This window comes from Cylas formicarius, unplaced genomic scaffold (assembly GCF_029955315.1).
Source record: "Cylas formicarius isolate icCylForm1 unplaced genomic scaffold, icCylForm1.1 PGA_scaffold_2__14_contigs__length_35257938, whole genome shotgun sequence".
NCBI lineage: Eukaryota > Metazoa > Arthropoda > Insecta > Coleoptera > Brentidae > Cylas > Cylas formicarius.
Window position 1 is genome coordinate 27,425,845 of NW_026844319.1, and position 25,851 is coordinate 27,451,695.

Below are 25,851 nucleotides of genomic sequence, written 5' to 3' on the forward strand. Positions count from 1 at the left end.
ACCCGACATTGTTTTACTTATTTTAATCCAACAGAGGCAAGGTGCAACATTTATAACAGATAACGCTGACGTATATGATTTATCAAACTAATAAAAAATGGCATGATATCAACCAATACCGCTGAGTAAATGCAGAACTTTTGGCACTATAGTGCCCTTTGCCAAAAGAAAAACGCACAACCTAAGAGCCAAATCTTTAGGGCGACATGAATGTCGTCACCAATATATAACAAAAAATACAAAATTTGTAACAAAAAATAATGGCTTTATATTGTCTGAAAAATCTGTAAAATCTGTAAAAACAGATCTCGATAGCAATAAAGTATATTAGGAAAAAATAATTACAGCAATATCAGATACTATTTCTCTACAAATATCGTTTTAACGCTTTAAATAACAAATTTCAGCTATTCTACCCTTAAAACCGCAGTTACAGTTTTATCTTTAATTAGGTTCAGAATTCCTAGACACAAAATAGAATCAGTGAAGTGTACAGTAACTATTGTGATTCACTCAAGCCGAAAACTTTGTCACAGTTCAAAAGAGCCTTAAAAGAGTCTCTCTTATCAGAACAGTGTGTATCAACTAGAGAACAGTAATTAGAATTAGTGCACGTTCACTCTGTATAAAATGTCCTTCGCATCTCGTGGAACTTCAAAGTTACAGCAAACATCGGTAAATATGAAAATTTGCACAAATAACAGCGTTGTCGAATAATATTTTTTCAAATATGTCGCGCCCTGTACAATTGACGAAACCTGAAAGTCTCTCTCGGCACAGTTTACGATACTGTTCAAATAAAATTACCCCATCTTTAACGGTTTTTCATTAATTAATTAATTACCCCACAAAAACGGAAATTTTTAGGATCTTTTAGATTTTTTACCCATAAACGACACACCCTGTATATGATTCAAACAATGTTCGAAGTAGATAGGTGATAGTCCTTGACCTTCCACATTTCCTGGTTCAAGAATTTTTTTAAAATAGTTTATGGTTTTCGAGAAAATTAGTTTTTTCTGAAACCATGCAGTGCACCATAATAATCAATGACGTCATCTCGTCTTGACAGCCCCCGAAATAGCGGGATATGGATTTTTTCAAATATCCCGAGCAGCTTATGTGATAGACGAAAACCGCGGTTAATAATTTACTCTGTAAAAGAACAATTTTCCAATTCTTTTAGATTTTTGCCTATAATTTGAAAACCCTGTATATAATCGAAAAAATGCTTGAAATAAATGTTATTGCACTGGATCTTCCGTGTCTGTTGGTTAAAGAATTTTGCCGGTCGGGTGAACGATTATGGTGGAAAACATATTTTTCTAGAAGCTGAAATTACCAAAAAAAAATTCAAAAATTTTTAAAAAATACTTGATAAAGTTTGATTGCACCCAATTTCTTCCGTTTAAATGTGGACACTTCTCTGCTAAATTTGAAGTTGATATGTGCAAATTTAGGACACAACACATTTCTCATTTAGCAAGGAATATCGGGAACACCCTATATAATATGTGAAAACCTTAAATACAAAAGTTCTTGCTGTCTAGGCAGGCTATATCGCAATATAAAAGAAAGTGAGATCTTTCAGCTATAACCAATTTTCAATAATAGGGGTACCCATTTTCCAGTTTTTTTGCCGCACTTTTCGGACACTTATCGTGTTTCATAGCAATGCCCAAAAGACAGTCGAAAATCGCGGAACAAAGATGGATACCGGCGTCGGATCAGGGCCATTTCTTATAAGCTTATGTGCCTCGTGTAGGGTTAAAAAGGATTTTGTAGCTCCAACAGTTCAAAAGTTATTCAGGAAAAACTAAAAGACGAGAACGGAGAACGGAGAACAGACAGGCAAAAAAAAATTTTTTTTCGACGGTGATCATTTCTGTACCAATGATGATCCCATGAGACCCACCGTTACAACAAACAAATCAATATAAGTCTATAATTCAAAGCTATTTGTTTCATTAATAATTATTAAATTTTTATATTTATGTATTCTATAGATGTTTAATTTATTTGTGTTTTGTTGATTTGTACAGGAAAATAAAGACCATTTTTTTAATTAAACGAATATAGACAGTTTAATTAATGAACTGAAATAATACAAGCACAAAATTGCTAACATTTTGCTATATCAACACGGTATAGTTATTTTCAAATATCAGAAATTGGACACCTGGTACAATTTCAAGCGTAAAATATTTTTCCTAATCGATCTTTTTAGAGCACATGTGGATAAATACGGAAACAACCCCTAGTTATCGACGCGCTTGAGGGGATAATGTGTTTTTTAGGAAAAGAAGGGCAACAATAATTGAGAGGGAAATCCCCTTTTATAAGTAAAAATAATCGTTCGGTCGACATGTGGAACTCGTTGTTGCCAGGTTTAACACCGCGGGGGTATTTGTGGAATTTGCGTCATCAAATTTTAAGGTCGATTTAAAGATGGTGAACCCCGATCGTTGAAGTCTCATCCGCCGAGAATTGACAACCCTGCGTAAAAAAAGTCATAAAACTCAGTTTTAGCACGGCTCCCGCCGTCCTTTTAGGTACTTTTCCGCACTTTCCATTTTTCAACAAAGACAGGCATAAAAATGATAGCAGTCCCTAAAACTGTGCGACATTAAAAGCCGCGCGTAATTGTTTTTGTTCAGCCTGGAATACGGAAGAGCGTTTAATGTGGCAACATTGGAATATACCTTGAGTACACACACCCAACGCATTTAGCTCGGAAATAATAGTCATTTTCCCTTATAGGTTCCACTTGAAAAACTCGAAAAAAATTACTTTGACCGATTTTGACATGAGAATCCGTAAATGTTAACACTCCAAAAATTTATAAACGAGTCAGTTGTTCAATCACAGTTTAATTATTTACATTTTCCATATGCATTGATTTGGTCAAAAATTTACTGATTTGTTGATTTTGATCCCATGAGGTAGGGTGGGTAAAAAGGAACACTCTATTTTTATCAAATTTCGCAGATGGAGGTGGTTAAAACGGCAGTAGGCAGTTAATTCCCAGATTTAATGTCTGGATCATGTATAAATCCTAAAAAAAAATCGGAAATTCTGTATTAATCATCTTGTGGTCTAAAGTTTAGACTCTAAACCATCTTTCGATGTAAATATTCCACTCTTTTGGTTTTCTTTCCATTGGTCTATTACAAGACCTTCAAGTTTGTTCCCAAAACTTGAAGCATGAAACATGAAAAATCATTTAGCCAAATAATTTTTATTTTTGCCAAATAATAATAAAATCACAACAAACTTCGTTAAACGGCAAAGTTAAAGTGCTGAGTAAGTATGCATTCTGTGATTTTTCAGCACGAACTTATTTATATTGTGTTCAAATCCTACTAAATCCTAAACCACTTTCAATTCGAACAAAGACTTAGCCATCATTAATTAATTAAACTGAGCTTCATGATACCAAATTTGGTCGTATAATTAATCATTCTTGATTTCCTATTACTTTTCTTTTCTTTTTTTTTAATTATTCTATTAAAGCTGAATATAAACTTTTTCTTATTATTATCCAGGAATAGCAATAGAATAATTATGTGTATTCTGTAAATTGTAAATTTGAGCATTATGAAATAAACAAATAAATAAATAAACAACTAAATAAATGGGATTAGGCTGTGGATTTGCATTACTGACCACAAAAATCATAGATCATAAAAATCATCAATAATTAAAATATCTTTCGATGTTTTCCTATGTCAAATTTACAACTTTTTTTATATTGGACTATCGTAAGTCAGGTAAGTTGATGGCCCATTTCTTATAAATTAAATAACTTATTTAATTCTTCATTCTTATAATTTAGGAAAATATTTTGTATTTTTGCTAGATAATAATACAAATAAAATGAAGTAGCTATATATATTAAACCAGGTTGCCCAGGAAGATTTACTTTGTTTCTGCATCATATACTGAAAAATATCGATTTTCCATAATCTCTTATTGCGTACATGACTTTTCAGTTCCGGAATCGAGGACATTTTTCTTCCTCGTTCTCTTTGAAGCCCTCTTCGATAAAATCAAACGGCATTATTACCTACTTCATGGTGTTTGTCATTAAGATACTTTCATACTCATTATTGCGTAGCCACAGTTCGTGGTCCAGTCCTATCAGTATAAATTCTGGGACATAATGACTTTTACGCATATAATAATAAATGTTAATGTTTCAAACAGTTCCCCCACTTAATTTAACTTTTGCAGAAGTTGTAAATGGACTTTATTTCTCCATTGGTTTTGCAAATATTTTATTACATTTCTGGGAGCATTCTTTCTTTTCGGCCATTACAACTTATGTAAATATTAATGTAAATATAAATTAAAAACATACACTATACTTGTATGCAAAAAGTATAGATAAAGAAACCTCAGTAATTTGCGTGCGATGTAAATTTATTGTCAAATAGTAACTGACAAAATGAGTAAATCAGTCATATTGAGGACGAGATTGTATGATTCGATTTCAAGGTTGTGGAGAATAATATATATGAAAATAATATAACATACTACTTACAAATTTTGGAAAAATACACAAGTCTCTGTGTTTGGTCCAAAATAAAAATCTCAGTATGCTGACATGAAAACGGCGTTCCTTGTTATTGAAATCATTGAAATTTCTGTGCTTGAAATGAAATGAAAATTACGTGAAATCGTTTTGGGTATGTCGAAATTGATTTTGTTATTCTTTTAAGTGTAAAGTGATCTCGATTCGTTATCATAGAATTTCATATAAATCAATACAAATCATACAAAAAAAAATTATACTTATCTTGTAACATTATTACTAATGCTGTTTTCAAAGTTAATAAAAACAAAACAATTTTTTGTTAAATTATATTTGAAAATGTGTAGCTTAGGTTATGTGATTTTTGGATCAACTCTCGAGTTGTTTCTTGGTGACAAACGCATTATGCCAATAAACGTGATGTTCGATTTAGAAATATTTTTTCATTATTTTAACGTTTACAATATCCCAAAGCTGTAGATCAGTTGCTGGACTCATCGGCCAAAGCAATATTAATCCAAATGCATTGCGACCATCATAACAAAATTATTCGATCTAGATTTAATTGAATCTCAAAATCTCCCCAGGCTTCTGTTGTACTTCGGACTTTCCAAACACCGCATTATCCCTAACGGCGTGACCCGAAATCTTCATTCGAGACTAGCACAATTAAACAATCGAATCTGAAACCGATTATGGTGAAATTGTACTTAAAAAATCTGTCCCCAAAATAACTGCTTTGGTAAACTAGTTGTGCAGGTTTGGTTGTATAAATAATCGCCAAGTAAAGATGGATGAGGTAACATAACTACTTAGGTCTTCCAAGTAGTTATTGTAAATACAAATTTATAAGCACAAACATTTTTGTTTCAAATAAGTTTCATTTTGCGCTTTTTGTATATTAATGTAATCCAAAACACAGCTTCCTCGAAAGCGTATATTAACGAGCCATTTTTACAGTATAACAACCATACTTTTTTATTTTTGGGGAGACTAATAAAATAATTAATAATAATTATTATTTATCTCGTCAGAAAAGTGATTCTATGGTTTCTAAATCCTCGTTTTAATTGGATTGAAACTTAATTTGTATATGTAATACTACTTCACAATTCAATATGGGAATCAGTGATCCGAGACAATGTTCATGTCATTCCTTTATATATAAATATTATATAAACAGAGTAGAATGAGAGCCACTTACAGTTAAGGTCTGCAAGCTATAAAAATGAAATATAGGTCCGCACTTGGCTTAGAATTTAATTATTTGGCGTTTTGTTGGGAAAGATACTATACAATATTTATTTATTTATTTATGTAAATTACAAATTATTTTTATTACCTACTTAAATTACTTAAAATTATTCACATAATATATCAGTATCACTGTCGTTATCATCGCCTGTTCTAATTATTATTTGTTCTATATTATTTGCAATATGGATATACGATTGTTCTGCTTTTTCTATATGTTTAACAGAATTTGCCCAACTTTGTGGAGAGATGTTAAAATCTTCGGTTTCTATACGTTTGAGGACATTGGAGTTAATACGGGGAAAAAAATTGTTGCGACGAATGGCAGATTTCAGTTGGTGCCAAACATGTTCAATGGGATTAAATATACAGTGGTAGGTGGAAGCCTTAAAACGGTATGCCCTCGATTTTTTGCATATTTGTCACAGACGTATTCCTTTTGTAGGTTCAAGCTTTGTAGAATCTCAATTAATTGCTTTTTGGTATAATCTTCGTGAAAATAAATGTCGTTATTATACATGTAGTTTTCGATTCTTGCTTTTGTGTCACATGAGGAAGGGGTTTTAGTCAACTGTGTACTCTGATAACTTGCATTGTGAATTACAATTACGCTATTAGGAGGAATGTTTGGAACTAGTTTGTTTTTAAACCAACTTTCAAATAAATCAGCGGTGGTGTCTTCATGGTAATCCAGAAAAAAATCTTTAATATTTTTCGCAGACAGAGAAAGTCCATTTAGAATCCAACCATCTTTAGACCCAGCATGCGAAATAGTTACTCTTTTACCTCTTTTTGATGGCGCGTTTGTTTTACACTTATCAGTTGAGTCAACCCAACCCTTTTCCGGGGTATCATAAGTATTGAACCAGGTTTCATCCAAGTAAATAATTGGCTTTTGTTGTTCTCTGTAAATTATAATTTTTTCTAGATATAGCAATCGCCATTTCCAAATTCTTCTTATCCATTAAAACTTGCCTTTTGTATTTTTTTTAAATCTAAAGCCCATGTGTTGAATAGACTTCCATAAGGTAGTTCTGCCACATTTAACACCGGTTTCATCTTTTTCAAGCCTAATAATTAAGATATCTAATGTAGGCGTGCTTTGTTCCTCGTATAACTGGTAAATTTTACGCTGATCACTTTCATTTACACTCGAGAAAATGTCAGCATCGCTTCTTCAATGGCCGTTTCTTCCAAAGATGCTTGGTTGCTGGTACCACGTTCAATGAGAGTCAAATGAACATTGTTTATAACTTCCTTAGTTTCAATAGAATAGTGTTTTCTACATTTGGGCGGGAGCATCTCCTGAGATACACTAGACTCGCACATATTTTGCATAATTCGCACACGATTCAACACACACACGAAATAAGAATGATTACTAATAAACTTAAACTAAGTAGTATACCAAACCAAAGATTATTAAACACAGGTAGGTATAAAATTATTTTACATTACGGACCTCAATTTTACCTCAATTTAAATTCGGAAATTTTAGGTAATAATCTTGTTGCATTGTATGTTAATGACCACCATTGGATAATCCCATTCAAAAGTAATTGGTCAAGTTCTTATATCTATGAACAGGTCATACCATACTTGAGTTTATTACCATCTCCCTATGTTTTCTAGTAATTTTTACACACTGTCTATCCAGCATCCAAAGTATTATCAGGTCGTTTTCTATTGTGAGCATGCACATGCGATGGCATACGTATCATTCCCCATTAAATTCCCCTCTTGTGTCGTTCTCTAATAAATCCTCCACCAGTCGCCGAAGCGCAAGCACGTATTGCGAAATATCCCACGTTAATGAGTGCTATTTCCGATATAATCTCCGAAATATCCTATTTAGAGATTTTCTGCAGAAAGCGCCAAACAGTTTAGGAATAAAGATAATTAACCGCCAAACATTAACAAAATCAATAATATTTAGCCCGTTTGGAATTAATTATTTGGACAAACGCGGCTTGGTTCAAAGACCAAAATTGTAAGGGCTTCCAACTTTGACAATTAGAAAATTAAAGCGGCACTTTATTAAAAGTAAAATTCATCTCTTTTAACGCGCAATTTCCACCTGAGACTCAATTAATCGAAAGAAACACTACAAAAGTAATTAAGTGAAAACACTGAGCGGGCAGAAAACTCGATTTTAAAAAAGGTCAAAATTAATTTTAGATATTTAACTGCAGCGAGTAGTATGCAGACAAGGTATTTTGTGAATTGGATGTTTTAATCTAACAGCGTGATTTTTGGACTAATTTTAAGATGAATAGGGAATTTGAACAAAATTTTAATTTAAAAAATATTGTTTATAAAAGTAAGTTCGGTTCACAAAAAAAAATTGTGATTCTATGTAACAAATATAAGCGAGTAAAAATTGTAAAATTTAAATCCTCTTTGAAATGCGTTGTCATTGGCTATGACCGGTTGTGACGTCAATTCGCTGGTTAGACGACGCGCCAGCCGAACGGTAGCATAGAGAAGCCATTAGAGTGCGAAAACCCGTTCATCTTGGTGGTTTTATTTTTAATTTTAGTCTTGATCCTGTCGCTTGCTTTTGTTGTGTTTAGGATCAAAAAAAAATTTTGAAAATGACCGAAGCCGATTTTTTTTAGTGGGTGTATTTATGGTGACAACTTTCGTACAAAACAGCGAAAGTTTTTTTTTGCTGAGGTGCGTGGTGTTAAATGTAATAAGCTTAAAGTTTTCTAATTTCTAAAATTCAAATGGTACATCAAATAAAACGTAAATTATTCAAGGAAAAAAAAACAAAAAAATTTTTTTGAACTAGTGAAAACCTAAATACTGATAATAAAATATTATTAATAAAACATTAATAAATTAAAGTGTTCTTTATTTTATATAGATATATATTATTATCATGTAAAGCAGAAATACAAACTGGCGTAGATTAAATACAAACACACACGAGCCAAAAATAAACGCAAATAATATAATTCTCGACCTATAACCTAAGAATAACCGATCGAAAAGCAGCGGTGTGACGCCACGATCATTCCAGGGAGTTTGGTGTCGTTTAAAAGGAATGGTCGGGTGTCACAACTTGAATTATTTATTGCAACTTAAAAATTGGGTTTTGAGTTTGGACATACCATATGTCCGCGTTATTTCTATACATAAGCAAATGTATTTAAAAAAATGTTCAAGTTTCCTATTTCAGATTACTGCATGATGTTATAAAATTAGGATATTTGAAGTTAATTTCCATAGAGAGGCATTTTGTTATTTGTTTAATTTTGTGTTCGGCGTATTCCTTTCGGTAAATTCTTTGGAATAAACCTTCCAAAGAAAGGCTAAAAACTTTAAGCAGAGAAATGAACGTAATATTAACAAAAAACCACGGAGTTTTAAGGGTTGTACTCAAACACGATGGCACGATTTGTAATATTGTGTTGCTTCCATTATTATCATGAAAAGCACACTAAGCACAAATACAAACGGGCGTAGATTAAATACAAACACACAAATAATATAATTCTCGGCCTATAACCTAAGAATAACACTATAACATGTCGCCGTATCGATCGAAAAGCAGCGGTATGACGTCACGGTTAGGGAGTTTAGTGTCGGTGAAATAGCCGGGCGTCACAACTTCAATTATTTATTGCAACTTAAATATTGGCATTTGAGTTTTGATATTTGGTAACAAATGTATTAAAGAAAAAAAAGTTCAAGTTCCCTATTAGGAACGTCCTGAACGTCACATTCTAGCTCGGTAAAGTTTTTAAAACTAAATTGGTATTATTATCATTATTATTAAAAATCACTCAAAAAGCGTAAATCAATTTGTTATCCTATTAATCGTTCTTCGAACTCAATATATCTTTATAAAGCCAGTGTTTAATTAACTAGTATTCGAAGAAGCTTATAAATGCACTTCCTACTCTGAAATACCGAATTGCGCACTAATCGAGTGTAACGTCAAAACGTCAGCTTCATAAAAAATATATCGCGAGCCACTTCGAGCGTTCCTGATACTTTAATCACGGTTTAGAAACGGTCTGACTCGCTCGTGACAAATTAAATTGGCGTTTATCAAACTTGTATATCTAATATCCCGCATGCAATGCCTTAAAATAAATAAAAAACGCCATTTTATCTTGATTCCCGAAATTATAACGAATCCGGCGCTGTGGTTAAATTTGCATAGGAAAGAAATTCATAAAGTGGATTACAAAAATTTTAAAATAACAAAGAACCTCAAAAAAGAAATTTTCACATCTGATGAAAATTAAGCGTTTTACGTAATTGCCTCCAGTTGAAAAGAATTACATTGTATATTTTAAGAAAATGGTTATTCTCATGAAGCGGTCTCCTTAAGGGTACAAAATAAATCTCTAGAGTTGGCAATATTTTTCATTACAAATATCTAACGTGATTATCCATCGGATATGTTGAGTGGTGAATAAACAGTAGTTAAAGCAGTGTTTGCGTTCCATTCGAGGGTTCCGTGTGCGTCTAGTAGAGAGATTATTTAGCACGTTTAGTTACGTATAGCTTCATAAATCCTAACTGCATTTTCTGACGTACTATGATAAATAGAATTTCGCACTGTAGAAAAAAACTGCTGATATTGAAGACAGAGTTTTTCCCGCTCAAAATAACCAGCGTCATAAACTAAGGTGCCATGTTGACAGTAAGTAAACTTTTGTTACAAATCCATTCGCCCTTAAAGATAGAAACCATATACCAAAATTTAGGGAATCAATGATTTTTAACTATAATTGAGATCGCACACACACGTCTTTTAAAAGTTAATCCTGTATAGTAACTCGGACGATTGACAGAATGATGGCTAGTTGATTTAGTTTAAACCAGTTATCACATCGTCTTCTTAGCATGCCCTATGCATAGTGCGATGGCGATTATCTCAAAGACAAGGTGGCCGAAGTAGCTAATTTTACGTTTTTTAATTACATCAAAAAGCTCTCTCTCTACTCCAGCTTTTCTGAGAACACGATCCACCCATGAAATTCGGAGCATTCTCCTAAGTGATCACATTTCGAATGCCTCTATCCTATTGATTGACGATGTTTTTAGGGTACAAGTTTCCAAGCCATAAAGTAATATCGACCATCCATAACACGGATCTTGAATGAAGAAGACTGCTTACGGAGGAAGAGTTTGAACTTAGTAAATGCTTGTCTTGCCTGTTAGATTCGGCGTTTTGTTTCTCGTTCTGAATCCCATGCACCATTTATAGCAATTTCAACAAATTTAAATGATTTCACCTGCTCTATGGATTTGTCATTAATAAACATAGTTGATTTCTTTGCTGACTGTCTGCTAATGATCATATGTTAAAAAGCCTCTGCTTTTTCCAACACTGTCTGTTTTGTTCAGCATCCTTTGTAGATGTTCGCTGTTATATGTGAATATGCTTTCTACATCTTATATTGCTTCAGGACTTCCATCAAATCCAAATATTCTCGCTAGTCATCCACTCCTGCTTCTTATGATTTCTGATCTTTGGTGCACTATCTCTCTACATCTACATCACATCTACAGTTCGCTAAAAAAATATAAAAATTGGACTAAAAATTATAAAGGTTATAAGACTTCTAATTTTACCAAGTATTAACTGGTAACTAGTTTTATTGTTTTTTAAAAGTTTCCAATAGTTTCCAAATTTTCTTGCTAGGTTCTCCTATGCATTTTATTGTTTTATAAATTTTGGGTTCGGTATTTAACATGTAATAGATTATTTTAAACTGTTTTCTAGTTATATTCTTATCTATCAAGGAGGGTTCGTAACTATTGTTAAATACTATTTGTTTTATAATATTTAATTCTTCTTCAAAATTTTCTGCGGAATGTGGTATATTTTGTGTGTGTGCGGGTCGAAAAATCTAATTTGTTCTGTAATTTAGTTATAGCTAGGTCCAGAAACTATAACTAACTTACAGAACAAATTAGATTTTTGCATTTACCATAAGCCCTCACACAATAATTCATAATAACTCAAATCACCCTCACACACACAAAAAGGCTGCCTTTTATTCTTCAGACTACGTAATATATTACTTTTCACGGAAAATGATTAAAGGATTAAATATTCTAAAAAATTCTATAAAATGTTTGAGAAAAAAGCTTGAAATAATATAACCGCGAGGACCTCGTTTCCAAGGTGGCAAGATGAAAATTGTTTTTTATTATAAATTTGATGATACTTTATATTTAGGCATCAAAGGAGACTTTTCGTACAAAATATTTTATGAAATTTTTACCAGTGGCGTCCAAAACAGATTTTAAAAGGTACGCTACGGATTCCTTTAGAAATAACAATTATTTTCGAAGTTCCCATTCAATTTTCTATTGTAAAATTAAAGTAAAATCAGTAAAAGAAGTCCTGCGAAAATTAAAATTAAATACAAGAAAAATTATTTTTTACTGTTTGATCTCTCTCTCTCTCTCTCTCTCTCTCTCTCTCTCTCTCTCTCTCTCTCTCTCTCTCTTTTTGCAGACCTGTGTTTATATGAATTTTTTGTGGGGATCACGCCGTGTAATGTCACACGTTGATTAAAAATACCTTGTATACTTTTAAATTTATGGTCTTATCCGTATCAATATAAAACCTATGAATAGAAAAATTTAGTTTTGTTATAAATATAACATTATTCTCATAAAATATTTTGAGATCGAATAAAAAGTATTTTAATTTACGAAAGATTCGATCTTGCGTGTCAGAAGTCAGGAGAAATTATTAATCAAGTTAGCAAAGTCACTAAACCGAAAAAATAAGAACGCAAGCGAAAGAAAAATACTTATATTAATCCCAATCGAAACGAAAAATATAATTTTCCATTGGTTTCAACTCCCCGGTCCGTCGCGGAGCATTTCGAGTTGTGAAACGCACCACCATCGCCACGATTAACGGCGGCGGTAGTAAAACAACAACCCCTTTGGACGGCGGACGTCTGTCGGCGTCGCGGCGACTTTACTTTGGCGCCCGCATGTTTCAAAATGTGATCGACTTTTTGAACAGTGTCAAGAGCGGTATTTTTCAACTTACCAGAGATGCGTAAGAATTTTTTTTAAGTGTTGTGTTTTATTGTTTTGAACGCATTTAACGTTTAATGTAATTAAGTACAGTTTTTTGCAGTGTTTCATCAAAAAGTCTTTAAAAATTAAAATTAGTGCAGCAACAAAGGCATAAAATTAATGTTTCAAGCGATACATTTTGCTGTTATTTATATTATATTTATGTAAAGAAAAACGTAATGATATATTTAAGTTTTATTTTATGAGGAAATGATGCTTTTCGGCATAAATTCATCTTTAAAATGTATTTTTGTAACTGAATGTTGGTCGATCTGAAAATATTAAAAATCTGCTTTCGCGAAAATATTTTCCTAGTTTTGAAAAAAATTTTGTAACAGGTGTTTCTTTTTGTTGGTGACTAAAGATTTATTTTAATATAGAAGAACAGTTGAAATAATTTTCTTGGAACAAATACCAGAAATCATTTAAATCACACAAACGGGGTTGGAAATATTCTAAAATATTAAAAAATTTTACCAAGTATTTCTTATTACAATCGTCTTGGTGTCGGTATCATAACGCTTCTACAGTATATTGATTCTTCATTTTATTTCAAATAATGTTCAATTATCATTCATAATGCATTCATAGGGGCTGACCGCACTCATTGTATGACACCGGGCGTTTCATATACAATTCTCACCATTGGGATTTGATCGACGGAAGGCGATGCAGGATAGCTCAAATTGGAAATATGGAGAAAAAACTTAAATGTCCGTCTCTCCTCGACACTTTCTTTAAAATTTCTAATTTTAGAAGTTATTAAATAATTAAGCAGTAATATTTTTCATGTGTTATTAATAACTTTTCTCCTTGTAATTATGAAGCATTATTCAGTAGATGAGCTCATTTTAATTGTTTACATTTAATTTCTAATTAGTAAACTTAACTAACTGCGCTTTGGTTATTCTGATATCGTGATAGTATTGCCTTTCTGTTTTATAATTAAATAATGTATTTCCTACCTTTTCCACTACCAGTGCAATAACTTCATTAATTCATAACTCTAGTGCATTCTTGTCATTCCTAGTGGAAAGTTGAGATCATTCTTCAAACTCAAATAAATGGACTCTTAATCAGTTCTCTTAATCGGCAGCCCAGTCTTCTAAACACAACTCTCGTTCTCAACCCCAATGTGCTCTCTTTCAGGGTTCGTACTCGAACTGGGGCTCAGTCCCAGGACATTCTTTAAATAGCTTGTTCTTCATTATTTGTTATTTCATCAATCGACTCCGGTCTACGTCCTTTCGTACCTCAATATCGCTTGGTTTAACGCCATTCATTTCGTTGCGCCCAATGAATATGTATCACTCAAGTGCTCATCTTCAGCGAGCCAAAAGCTGGTGATTATCACTAGAACTTTGCATAAGCGTGGCCGAGGTTCTCTTGAGCACGAAAAGTTTTCCGAATGTTGCTAGTAACAATTTTTGGATATTTCGAAATAATTTATCAATATTTATGATTAACTAATGGCGTTTGTTTTCAGCGAGCTTGTTTTCTATTATTTACGCTTAAAGCGATTTTAATATAGCGTGGATTATTTTTCCGGTTAAACGTTCAGTTATTGCATTATTCGGTTACGTGGTCGGACATTTACTAAATTTAAATATAATGCATTTCTAACGACATTATTTCGCCATTAATCAAGCTCCGTTCAAATCATACGAAATTTTCGAATAAATTAAAAGAGAAATATGCTCAAATTGCACGACAGCCAAGAATTTAATTAACAAATAACTTCGAAATATTCTTGGCATTCTCGCCCTAAACGGTGTTGTATCGCTAAAGTAGAAGCTAATAAATAAACAAAAACGAGTTTGTATTGTCGACGTCGAGATAGAAGGAAAAGATTTAACGTGGTTGATCCTAATAATAATCCGTTAAAAAATTGAAGTTATATTTAAGTAAGGAAAAAATTGCATTTACCGAATTTCGATTTTCTTCAATTTTTAATTTTGGTATCAATTTTACAATTTTGTGAATTTTCTAAGACAACAGATAATCAAATGTATATGTGTTAAAAGTGATCATTGTAGTGTTAAAAATCGTACCTAATCAAGTAACCTACTAACTAAGTTTTAACCTATGAGCTTAACTTTCAACGACCTCACAATAAAAGACCTACGAATCCGTTAGACGTCGAGATCCCATTTATATGACCTAAACTGCAAACCAAGTCATGAGCGAGGTGAACAGCAAAAAATCGATGAGATTCCACTCATTAGGGTGTTTTAGAGATTAAAAAGAAAGGGAAGAGGCAGCGTAGTAGTATAAAACTGATAACAATAAAACAAAGAGTCATTCAAGAATCACGTACATTTTGCGAGGATTTAAATTCAGCCACTAATATTTGTTGCCTTTCACTTTTTTAGGCGATATTTTTTTTTCTGTGCTACCTGAAAATCTGATACTTTATAGAAAATAAAAAATTATGCCGCCGGGTAAAAGGCTTTAAGTTCCATAGCTCATTTAAAATTTTATTTTCCTTGTTTTTCAGTTTCTGTTGAGTCTGTGAGTTGACTCAACAGAAACTCCAACGTAACATAAAAAATTACATTTCTATATATCATTTATTTATTAATTAAAATTTATATTCGTTCACTAAATTTTAGAGCGGTCACTGGATTACAAACATGAATAGTTTCTAAATGTTTATAATTAATTATTATTTAATTATAATTAATATTTTTTTAATAACTGACTTTTAATTTTCTGTATTTGATTCCAAAATAATTTTGGAAATTAGAAACTTGAATCATATAATAACTCAAATAAAGCGTTCTTTTGTTTATAATTAATTGCAATTTAATATAAAAATAATAAAATAAATAAAAATAATAAATCCTAACTTAGATTTAATATCAATTATTATGAACATTTATTTTCACAGCTCTATAACTTAAAAGCTTTGGTCGGAGAGAATGTACGTACGTAACTTACTTTTTGTAGCAAATTTTATGCTCTACAAAAGCCTACACGCGTTTTTTTCCGAAAAAAACTTGTTCACGTCGAAAAATCAAGTGAAAACCGAAAAATAATTTTTTTTCTGTGTAATTTAAATAGAAAAATGAATTTTTAAATGAGCTAAAATGCTATTGCACTTAAAGCCTTTTACCTGGCGCCATAATTTTTTATTAGTGTGCAGTGGCTATATAATATACAATTATTTGTTTTATTGTTTGCTTTCATACGATTGTACTGCATTTTTTGCATTTTTTAATCCAATGGGACCTATGTGATTTCTATTTGTTGCTATTACCTAGGAGTAACAAAAATTCCCGGAACGTTTTTTTAATTTTTTTTCTAATTTTAATATGGTGCATGGTGAATGCATGAAGTGAAGTTCAAAACTTCCAATGACAATTTAGCGTAGAAATTTTCTAGCTTTTGAAATAAAATAATTATAATAAAATGAAATTGTTCACCTATCGCGAAATTTGCAAGCAAGCAAGCAAGCTTACTCGCATATAAGGGCTGCAGATATAATACAAAAATATGATTAACGGTCCCCATAACTCCTCACATTTTCACGTGAGGCAGAAAAATTTCCAATTATGGTGGAAACTCGAAAAATAAAGTTGCGTGTTTTTATATTGTAAATTCTCCCTTTGTGTAAAATTAAAACCTCCATTCAGTGGTCCCCAAAAATAAAGAACAAATTCATTTTTCTACCTCGTCGCTTCTTTTACCGGCGTTCGTAGCAGAAATATTTCCTAATTTAAAATTTCGTGATACGTTAATAATAAAAATTAAATAAAAATTTTAACCAACATCTTTGTCTGAATAATCTGTAATAAAACAAACAACATGGCGTTCGGACTACACTGGGTCGCACCACTATCATCCCTCTATCTCTTAAAACGCTATCATAAAAGTGAAGCGAAAGTCACTGCACATAAACTTTGTTTATGTTAGTTGTCAACTTTGTTCCTATTGTTTTGCGACACTATTTGTCAATGTGATCAAGCAACTAATATTAGTAAACAGCGAACTGTTGTTGATACTTGGGATAAAAAGTGTTGTTATGATGTTGATTGTTGATGTTGAAATGTAGGAGAAATATATCAAAAAAAGTCAAAGATATTTAACACGTCTTTCCACATTTTTTTATTGTGTTAATGGACATGGTAGAACCCAGTTAGCGATAATAAGTGAGGAAGACATCTATGGAACATATCTGTACATAAATAAGGCAAGAATTGAAAGAGTCTCACATATATGTAAACATAATTAGTCAGTTCTTCTGTCTGCAGTGGACACATAGCCTTATAAAATTTAACTTGAGCTATGGTCAAATAGAAGAGTTTTAAGTTTACATGTTATTGTTATCAAATGCTGTAATGAGTTACTACAAGCTATTTTCATGCCGCCACGACGCGACGCAAGAATATCTCCCAGCCCTATAATCCTAGGTCGTAGTTTCACACAACAAATTATTGTTCAATTTTAGGTAAAACGAATAAACAAAACACTAATTTGAGTCTCAGCAGCATTAAAATGAAAAAAATGCCTTCCGATATAGTTGATTCTTTTCATTACAAGTTATCTTCCAATACGTGTGTGTGATTGATATCTCGGTCCTATCCTTAATAGGGCAGCCTGGTCCAAGTGTCCCCTTTCACATACTCCTGTGGTTTTTTAGAAATTGACAGCCAAAAATTTGTAAAAAACGGCAATTCACTTAAAACGTAATATTACTCTAAAGTTTTCTGATTGCTTAAATTTTGCTGATGCGTACCAACATTTTAAAACAATTTACTATCGTTAACGCACTTCAAAAATATCCGCTTTTTCTATACGACGTATGCGAACGAGCTTTATGTTTACATTTAAGTTGGTAATAACACTTTTTATGGGGTTAGAGATTTTTAAACTAAGAAAATCAAACAAAATTTTGCCTACATTTTCAGTTCAAAGGAAAGCATACAGCCGAAATAATTACTGTGGAAGTTGACCAAGATATTTTTGCTTCAAAGCATTCGACGAACTTATTTACTCTTCGGCGAAGTTCTAAGTTTGTTGATAGAGAGCCGCACATCCGTAGACGATCGATGTTGGCCTAGCCAGCATTCGGTATCAAACTTTAACATTGTTTGAATTCGAAATGTGATAAAATTTTTATAGAATTTGTCGTGTTGTAAATATTTAAACGCTTCGAGTCGGTCAGAATTTTCATAAATACCTATCAGGTGTCATTATCGCTTAATTATTTACAAGTGTGGTTGTTTTTTCATAGGTTTCGGTTGGTTTACGACTCGCAGGAAACAACCGCCTCATATGTACACTGTAAAAAATATAAAACAATTAAGCAATTAAAACAATATTTTAGAAACTGTTCAACAATAATAATAATTTAGTAGAGTTCTCTAACGATATACCGTTTTGACAAACTTTTAGGTTATGAGTTTATGATCCACCTGGTGTAAAGCGGAAGGGATCATTCTTTTCAGCACGTGCACCACAAGCCAGGGCCGTATTTAATATATTAACAGACGAAAACTGTACCATTTTTAAATATCCATCTCTCATCAGTACAAACAAAACAAAATTGAAGGTTAGGACGTGTTTTTTCTTGCTTATACGAAAATTGAATCCTCTTAAAAGCTTCATCCTTGGATGATTTTCCTTCCAATTACAATCTTTTTCTTTAAATAAACTACTTATTGCTCAATTGTAAAAGTTAAATAAAAACGTTTTATTTAAAATTGTGTTTATTCCGTTGTTTACATGACATATCCAATAATACATCTCTCTCTGTCTAACGTGCACAGTTAAAAAGAGAACAATAGCAGAACTGATCGGAACGATGAATGGGACGCAATTTAGTATCCGACAGAAAAAGTATAGTATGCAACACGTTTGGTAAACTCTTTATCTCACTCGTTTATTAAGCACTCGCTCCGCGTGTGCCATATAAACTCGTGAGTCAAATGCGGTTTACCGCACTTTCTGCATAATATTCTAATATAGATAATTGACAAATAATGGATGCTTTTCCGGTTTGCTTTTGATCAATTTGTGGGGATTGGTGAAATCGGAGTATGCCAGTGTTATGAAACAGTATTTTCTTAGCCGTCGACACTTTGGAGTTATTTCTATTCAGTCTTGTGTTTGTAATTGGTAATTACCAACTTACTGTTATTCAACTGGTTTTCAAGACTCAGTGTATTACAATTTGTCTTTCCAAATACTAACATTGTTCAATTTTGTGTGTCACTTGCGATGTCCAGCGACAAAGAGGTTGAGAGTGTGATTGATGACGTAATAATGATAAACGTTAAATTTAAATGTATCAAAGACAAATTTACCTATTGTTGCCAAAATTATAATTTTAAATATGTTTCTGTTTCTGAAATCGCCATTTGGGGAAAGTAGAGCCATAAAATTAACGCCCGAGATGACTAAAACACCGTATGCCGCTGTATGTGATAGAGTTGTGAATGGTGTCCAAGAAAGAAAAACGCGAAAAGGCCTACATGAAAATTTACCAAAGTTAAATACCGGATTATGTCGTAAAAATGGTGGAGACCTCTACATCCCCTGTCTTTCCAATCAATGAAATTAAACTCGTGACTAAAGTGGCGCCTATGAAACTTGATATGTAAGAAGATAAAGAAACATTCGTGTAGAAAATAAGCTCGTGACCAAAGTGTCGTTTATAAAACTTGTTACACGATATAGTATTTATATTTTCTTCCTACAGCTTTTATCGCTAAAGCATTGGGGAAGACTACCATGAGGTCGTACCTCTGTTTTTCATCAAATCAAAATGATACTTGTTAAACCTTCATTTAATACGATGCCACAACAATGAATAAAAATCATTTGAAAAATGCAACAACAATTTTTCATTATATTGAAGGAAGCTATACTATATAATTTAGTTTCCGCGTCGTTACAATATCTTGTTTGCTTGCTTAAGTTTTGATAAGTTTTGCAAAGAATGATACGTATTCACATTTCCCTAAAATATAAGTTATAATTCAATAAACATAGTTATGGCAAAATATAATGGATAAAAAGTGCTAACATTGGTTATACGTTTAAGAATAATAACTGACAACTCCTCTTTAATGTACATATGTATCTAGTTAAACACTCTCCAGCTAGCGTTATTCATAAGAGAAACCGCGTGATGCGCCCTCTGCCGGTTACATTTCAAAAGGCATATTATACATAAATGCGTTAACAGCTCTTTAGAAAATTACTTGTTAATAATTCATCGAAAATCGGTTTCCATTCGAGTTGAGGATTTGATTTCAGCTTAAGGTTTCTCCACTGGGATAAATCCAGTAAATTAAGAAATAGTTTCCCGAATACAAACTTCGTCTCTCTTGTTTGCCTAATCACTTCGTAATAATTAATTATCCAAAATTGCGTATCTCCTATTCCATTCGTGCCGAAAAGAGACACGGATATCGTACTCTTATCTTGCTATCGAAAGTCTAATTAGGATAGCTAATTAGTTTCGATTTTATTCAAACAACTCGTACAGCCCTCGAAGGGAGGGGACATTCGTTATGGGTATTTACCCAGATTACAATTTAAATTGGCATCAATTTATTTCCATAGTGACTGAGTTTCTGTAAAATATCTTTGAGGAGATTTGAAATGGCGTATTAATTTGAAATATAATTACGGACGTAAATAAACATGAAAAAAAAATATTTTTTCAGAAATGTTTTGTGAAAGACAGTGGCTTTGTAGTACTATAGTTTTTGAATACGTTCGTTTCGACACACCAAGTTTAATTTTGACATGAAATTTATCACTTTAAATGCGTGTGAGTCAAAGGCTAATTTAAATATCATATTAAAAAAAAGAGCAAACAAAAGAAGGAAGGACGATAAGAAACTATAATCTCAGTACTGGTACCTATACTCAAATCACGATTCAATTCAATTTGGAGAACAGTGCAACTGCAAAAGAAATAAGCCAAAAATAGTGTAAGTGGATATCTCTTTGTGGAAAGATGTTTTGCTATGAAATTTGGGATGGTATTATATGAGACAATTGTCCAATTTTTTTGATGAAAATGATATTGGCATAGAGTCGGATCATTTTTTATGGAATAGTGGGTCATGTGCCAGTCTATTTTCAAGGTCTTTGTATCTCTAATTCCAATCCTGATATTGAAGACATTGAATTGGATTGGTTTTGACATCAAACTTTCTCAATTTTTATTTTTATTTATGGAGTTTGTCTAATTAGTAATTAATTTTAACTAGTTTTGTATTTTTTACTTAGCCGAAATTATTGTAACTTAAAACTAAGTCGCTTTGCAAAATTAAAAAAAAAAACACTAAAAACTAAATTAATGTAAACAAAGTTAAAGTGTCACGTGACCCACTATTCCAAAAAAAAAACGAAATTGTGCCAAGTGGTCATTTTGAGTTATGACAATTTCTTTTTTTTTTCTTTTTTTCACCAATCATCCTATTGGCTTCTTGAGAGCTTCACTCAAACTGAAGCTCTGAAGAAGCCAACAGGATGATTGGTGAAAAAAAGAAAAAAAAAAGAAATTGTCATAACTCAAAATGACCACTTGGCACAATTTCGTTTTTTTTTTGGAATAGTGGGTCACGTGACACTTTAACTTTGTTTACATTAATTTAGTTTTTAGTGTTTTTTTTTTTAATTTTGCAAAGCGACTTAGTTTTAAGTTACAATAATTTCGGCTAAGTAAAAAATACAAAACTAGTTAAAATTAATTACTAATTAGACAAACTCCATAAATAAAAATAAAAATTGAGAAAGTTTGATGTCAAAACCAATCCAATTCAATGTCTTCAATATCAGGATTGGAATTAGAGATACAAAGACCTTGAAAATAGACTGGCACATGACCCACTATTCCATAAAAAATGATCCGACTCTATGCCAATATCATTTTCATCAAAAAAATTGGACAATTGTCTCATATAATACCATCCCAAATTTCATAGCAAAACATCTTTCCACAAAGAGATATCCACTTACACTATTTTTGGCTTATTTCTTTTGCAGTTGCACTGTTCTCCAAATTGAATTGAATCGTGATTTGAGTATAGGTACCAGTACTGAGATTATAGTTTCTTATCGTCCTTCCTTCTTTTGTTTGCTCTTTTTTTTAATATGATATTTAAATTAGCCTTTGACTCACACGCATTTAAAGTGATAAATTTCATGTCAAAATTAAACTTGGTGTGTCGAAACGAACGTATTCAAAAACTATAGTACTACAAAGCCACTGTCTTTCACAAAACATTTCTGAAAAAATATTTTTTTTTCATGTTTATTTACGTCCGTAATTATATTTCAAATTAATACGCCATTTCAAATCTCCTCAAAGATATTTTACAGAAACTCAGTCACTATGGAAATAAATTGATGCCAATTTAAATTGTAATCTGGGTAAATACCCATAACGAATGTCCCCTCCCTTCGAGGGCTGTACGAGTTGTTTGAATAAAATCGAAACTAATTAGCTATCCTAATTAGACTTTCGATAGCAAGATAAGAGTACGATATCCGTGTCTCTTTTCGGCACGAATGGAATAGGAGATACGCAATTTTGGATAATTAATTATTACGAAGTGATTAGGCAAACAAGAGAGACGAAGTTTGTATTCGGGAAACTATTTCTTAATTTACTGGATTTATCCCAGTGGAGAAACCTTAAGCTGAAATCAAATCCTCAACTCGAATGGAAACCGATTTTCGATGAATTATTAACAAGTAATTTTCTAAAGAGCTGTTAACGCATTTATGTATAATATGCCTTTTGAAATGTAACCGGCAGAGGGCGCATCACGCGGTTTCTCTTATGAATAACGCTAGCTGGAGAGTGTTTAACTAGATACATATGTACATTAAAGAGGAGTTGTCAGTTATTATTCTTAAACGTATAACCAATGTTAGCACTTTTTATCCATTATATTTTGCCATAACTATGTTTATTGAATTATAACTTATATTTTAGGGAAATGTGAATACGTATCATTCTTTGCAAAACTTATCAAAACTTAAGCAAGATTGGCGAAATGTCAGCATTTTCGACTAAGCAAAAACCGACGCAGGAGGAATCCAGAAGTTTTGTAAAAAGCAATTTCATTTTCAGTAAAAAAAACAGAAAATTGTCTCATTTAATACCATCCTAACTTTCATCGCAATATAGTTTCTCATGGATCTTATCGTTCTTCCTCATCCAGTTATTTTTTGGGTAGGTTTGAATAAGTTTCGCCATGAGTGGTGTTTGCCGATAAAAATTGTCATACAACGTACTGCATAAATCAAATCAAAGGCAAGCAAGCAATTGTTTGTTTTGTTTTGTTATATATAGAAATACCAAAATCCAGTAAATTTAAATATATCGACAATATATTATTATTATTATATATTATTATAATAATAACTTTTAGAAATTAGCTTGCTAAACACTATCGGTAACGCAAGAGGGCATCCAAATATGACCCAATGAGAAAGAAATTTGTAGACGAACATGAAAGTAGTCGCAACATTTAATTTCGGTAATAACTTAGTGCTACAATACGAATATACTGCGTGACAAAAACTGGGGATAGTTTGCATGCTTGTTAAAATACACAAAAAGTTGAAATAATGTATTTTCTTGTATTTCCATATTTCCTTTTCCATCCTTTTACTGTAGAAAATTATAAGATATTAATATGGCTTCCGTACGATATCAATCTACGACTTGATTATTTCGATTCTATGCTTAAATAAAAATTTCGTCATCAATGGACAATTTTCAGAAAAAAATAAAAAAAAAAGGAGGAATAAAGGGAAACAAGCAATAGTATATGCAGAGCACGTATTTAATTTTAGCCTTGAAATAAAAAGCTTGCACGGTCTATTTTTTCAGCTTGCAGAAGCATATGAAAAATGCGGAAGACGCCGATTATCCCTCGTACGGTATCGTGGGTCCCAACAAGGATTACGAGAAAAGGGAACGAGACGACGCCGGGGATAGAAGGCTGGCGCAGTCGGCCCAAATGTATCACTATCAGCATCAGAAGCAGCAGATAATAGCCATGGGGAGGTAATATATCACCTGTTTTGCGGCTCTAAGTGAAACGTTCTCATTGACATTTGGTACGGGGCGTGGTCCACGTAAAAAGTCTTTTGCTTCGGTTAGTTGGTTATAGGTATTTAGTTTCTATGTATATAGGGTGTTTCATTTTCTCAGGCCGGGTACAAACATTCTTATTTTACATCGAACATTCATACCGATTTGAACTGACGAGTTCAATGATATTATATATACCTGTGACGTTTTATGTGCGATTTTTTTGGTTTTTTGACACAAATAAAGACTTTCATAGAGGTAATATTTTTGATTAACTTTCACAAATTTTATATGTCAAATACAATATTGAAATTTACCCGTTCTGTAAGTTTGCTCGATTTTTTTAAAGGGTACACTCTGTACAGAAACATGGTTAAACAAAACGTAAAGATTGTGTGTATTATTATAGCCGTACAAATCAAACTAAAATTATGGATAATTAAAAAAATATATTTGTAAAATTTTGAAAACAAAGGTAATCAAAATTAAAGTAAATATTGTTTAAGGGTTGTCCTAATGTTATTTAATTTTAATTTATTAATCACCATCATTATTCACTTGCAAAACAAAATATTGTTTATAAGTTTAGATGGCATCTTGACAGATATTAATAGAATTATAATTTGAAATAAATAAATCTATAATGTGAGTTATATGGAACGTGAACAACATGAAAAAATTTGCCATTTAACTCTAACTATAAATGTGTGATACAGACGGGATATCACCTGTTTGTTTGTTGAACTCCGACTGGAATCCTTCAGACGTTTCGCCAAGATCTCACTTGGCATCTTCAATGCTCGCGCTCTGAAAACACTTCGAACACTGAAAGCTTATCGGCGATGCGTGCGGTATTTATAATTTGCGCCGGAGGAGGTAACGGTGCTGCATCTGCGGGAGGGGAGATGGCTCCGCCCCCCGAATTGTCTCGTTATTTATTTCGCCCGATCGTAGTTGCGATGTCCCGTTGGCTGCTGCGTATCGCTTGCTTATCGTTTTCCACGTATTGGATAAATGCAGAGCGTCGTCTCTCGTATTTAGATGTCCGGACTTTTCTATCTCGATGGCCTCTCGTATAATCCTGTTTATGGCCTGTCTGGTGATGGTGCTGGAATAAAGCCGATGTTATTTGTTTATTTCTTATGCCTTATCTATGTTCCTGTAGCCTGGCTGAAATTGTCCTACTGGTTTGTCCACGTACATCAAGCTGCACGACCCGCAAGCCACACTATAAACTACTTGGTTTTCCAAAGTAATTTTTTTGCTTTGAGTTTTTTAATATTGCTAATATCCCGTGTTTCCGTAGTATTCGGCCGATTCTGTCTGTTAGTCTCTTGATGTATGGCAGAACAGCGATCGATCTCTGTTGGTCTTCGTCCTGCACTCTCTCTTGCGGCTGATGTTGTTTGCTTATTGCCCTGCTGATGGTGCGCCTTTGGTATCCGTTTTGCCGAAGACAAGTACTAATTTTCTTCAGTTCATCATCTCTTTTCTTCTGCCACTGCCCGTACCTATGATGGGTGTGGCATCTTCAATGCTCGCGCTCTGTGTTCGAAGTATTTTCGGAGCGCGAGCATTGAAGATGCCAAGTGATATCTTGGTGAAACGTCTGCAGGATTCCAGACCCGTACCTATGATGGGTGTGGCATCTTCAATGCTCGCGCTCTGTGTTCGAAGTATTTTCGGAGCGCGAGCATTGAAGATGCCAAGTGATATCTTGGTGAAACGTCTGCAGGATTCCAGACCCATATATATATATATATATATATATATATATATATATATATATATATATATATATATATATATATATATATATATATATATATATATATATATATATATATATAAGTTTCCATATAACGTTTTTACCTTGCCCTTTTAATAAACTCTGTAGTCAAAATATAAATAAAAAACTTGTAATAAAGTA

At 32.5% G+C, this 25,851-nt stretch overlaps 1 protein-coding gene across 1 annotated transcript in view; it reads left to right on the forward strand.

The window, feature by feature from the left end:
* LOC132698191 (uncharacterized) overlaps positions 1–25,851 on the forward strand; it is a 52,834-nt gene that overhangs the window by 20,983 nt on the left and 6,000 nt on the right. The window contains exon 6 of the mRNA XM_060664126.1: positions 23,718–23,894. Within this exon, the coding sequence (XP_060520109.1) occupies positions 23,718–23,894 (177 nt within the window). The remainder of the gene's footprint in view (positions 1–23,717; positions 23,895–25,851) is intronic.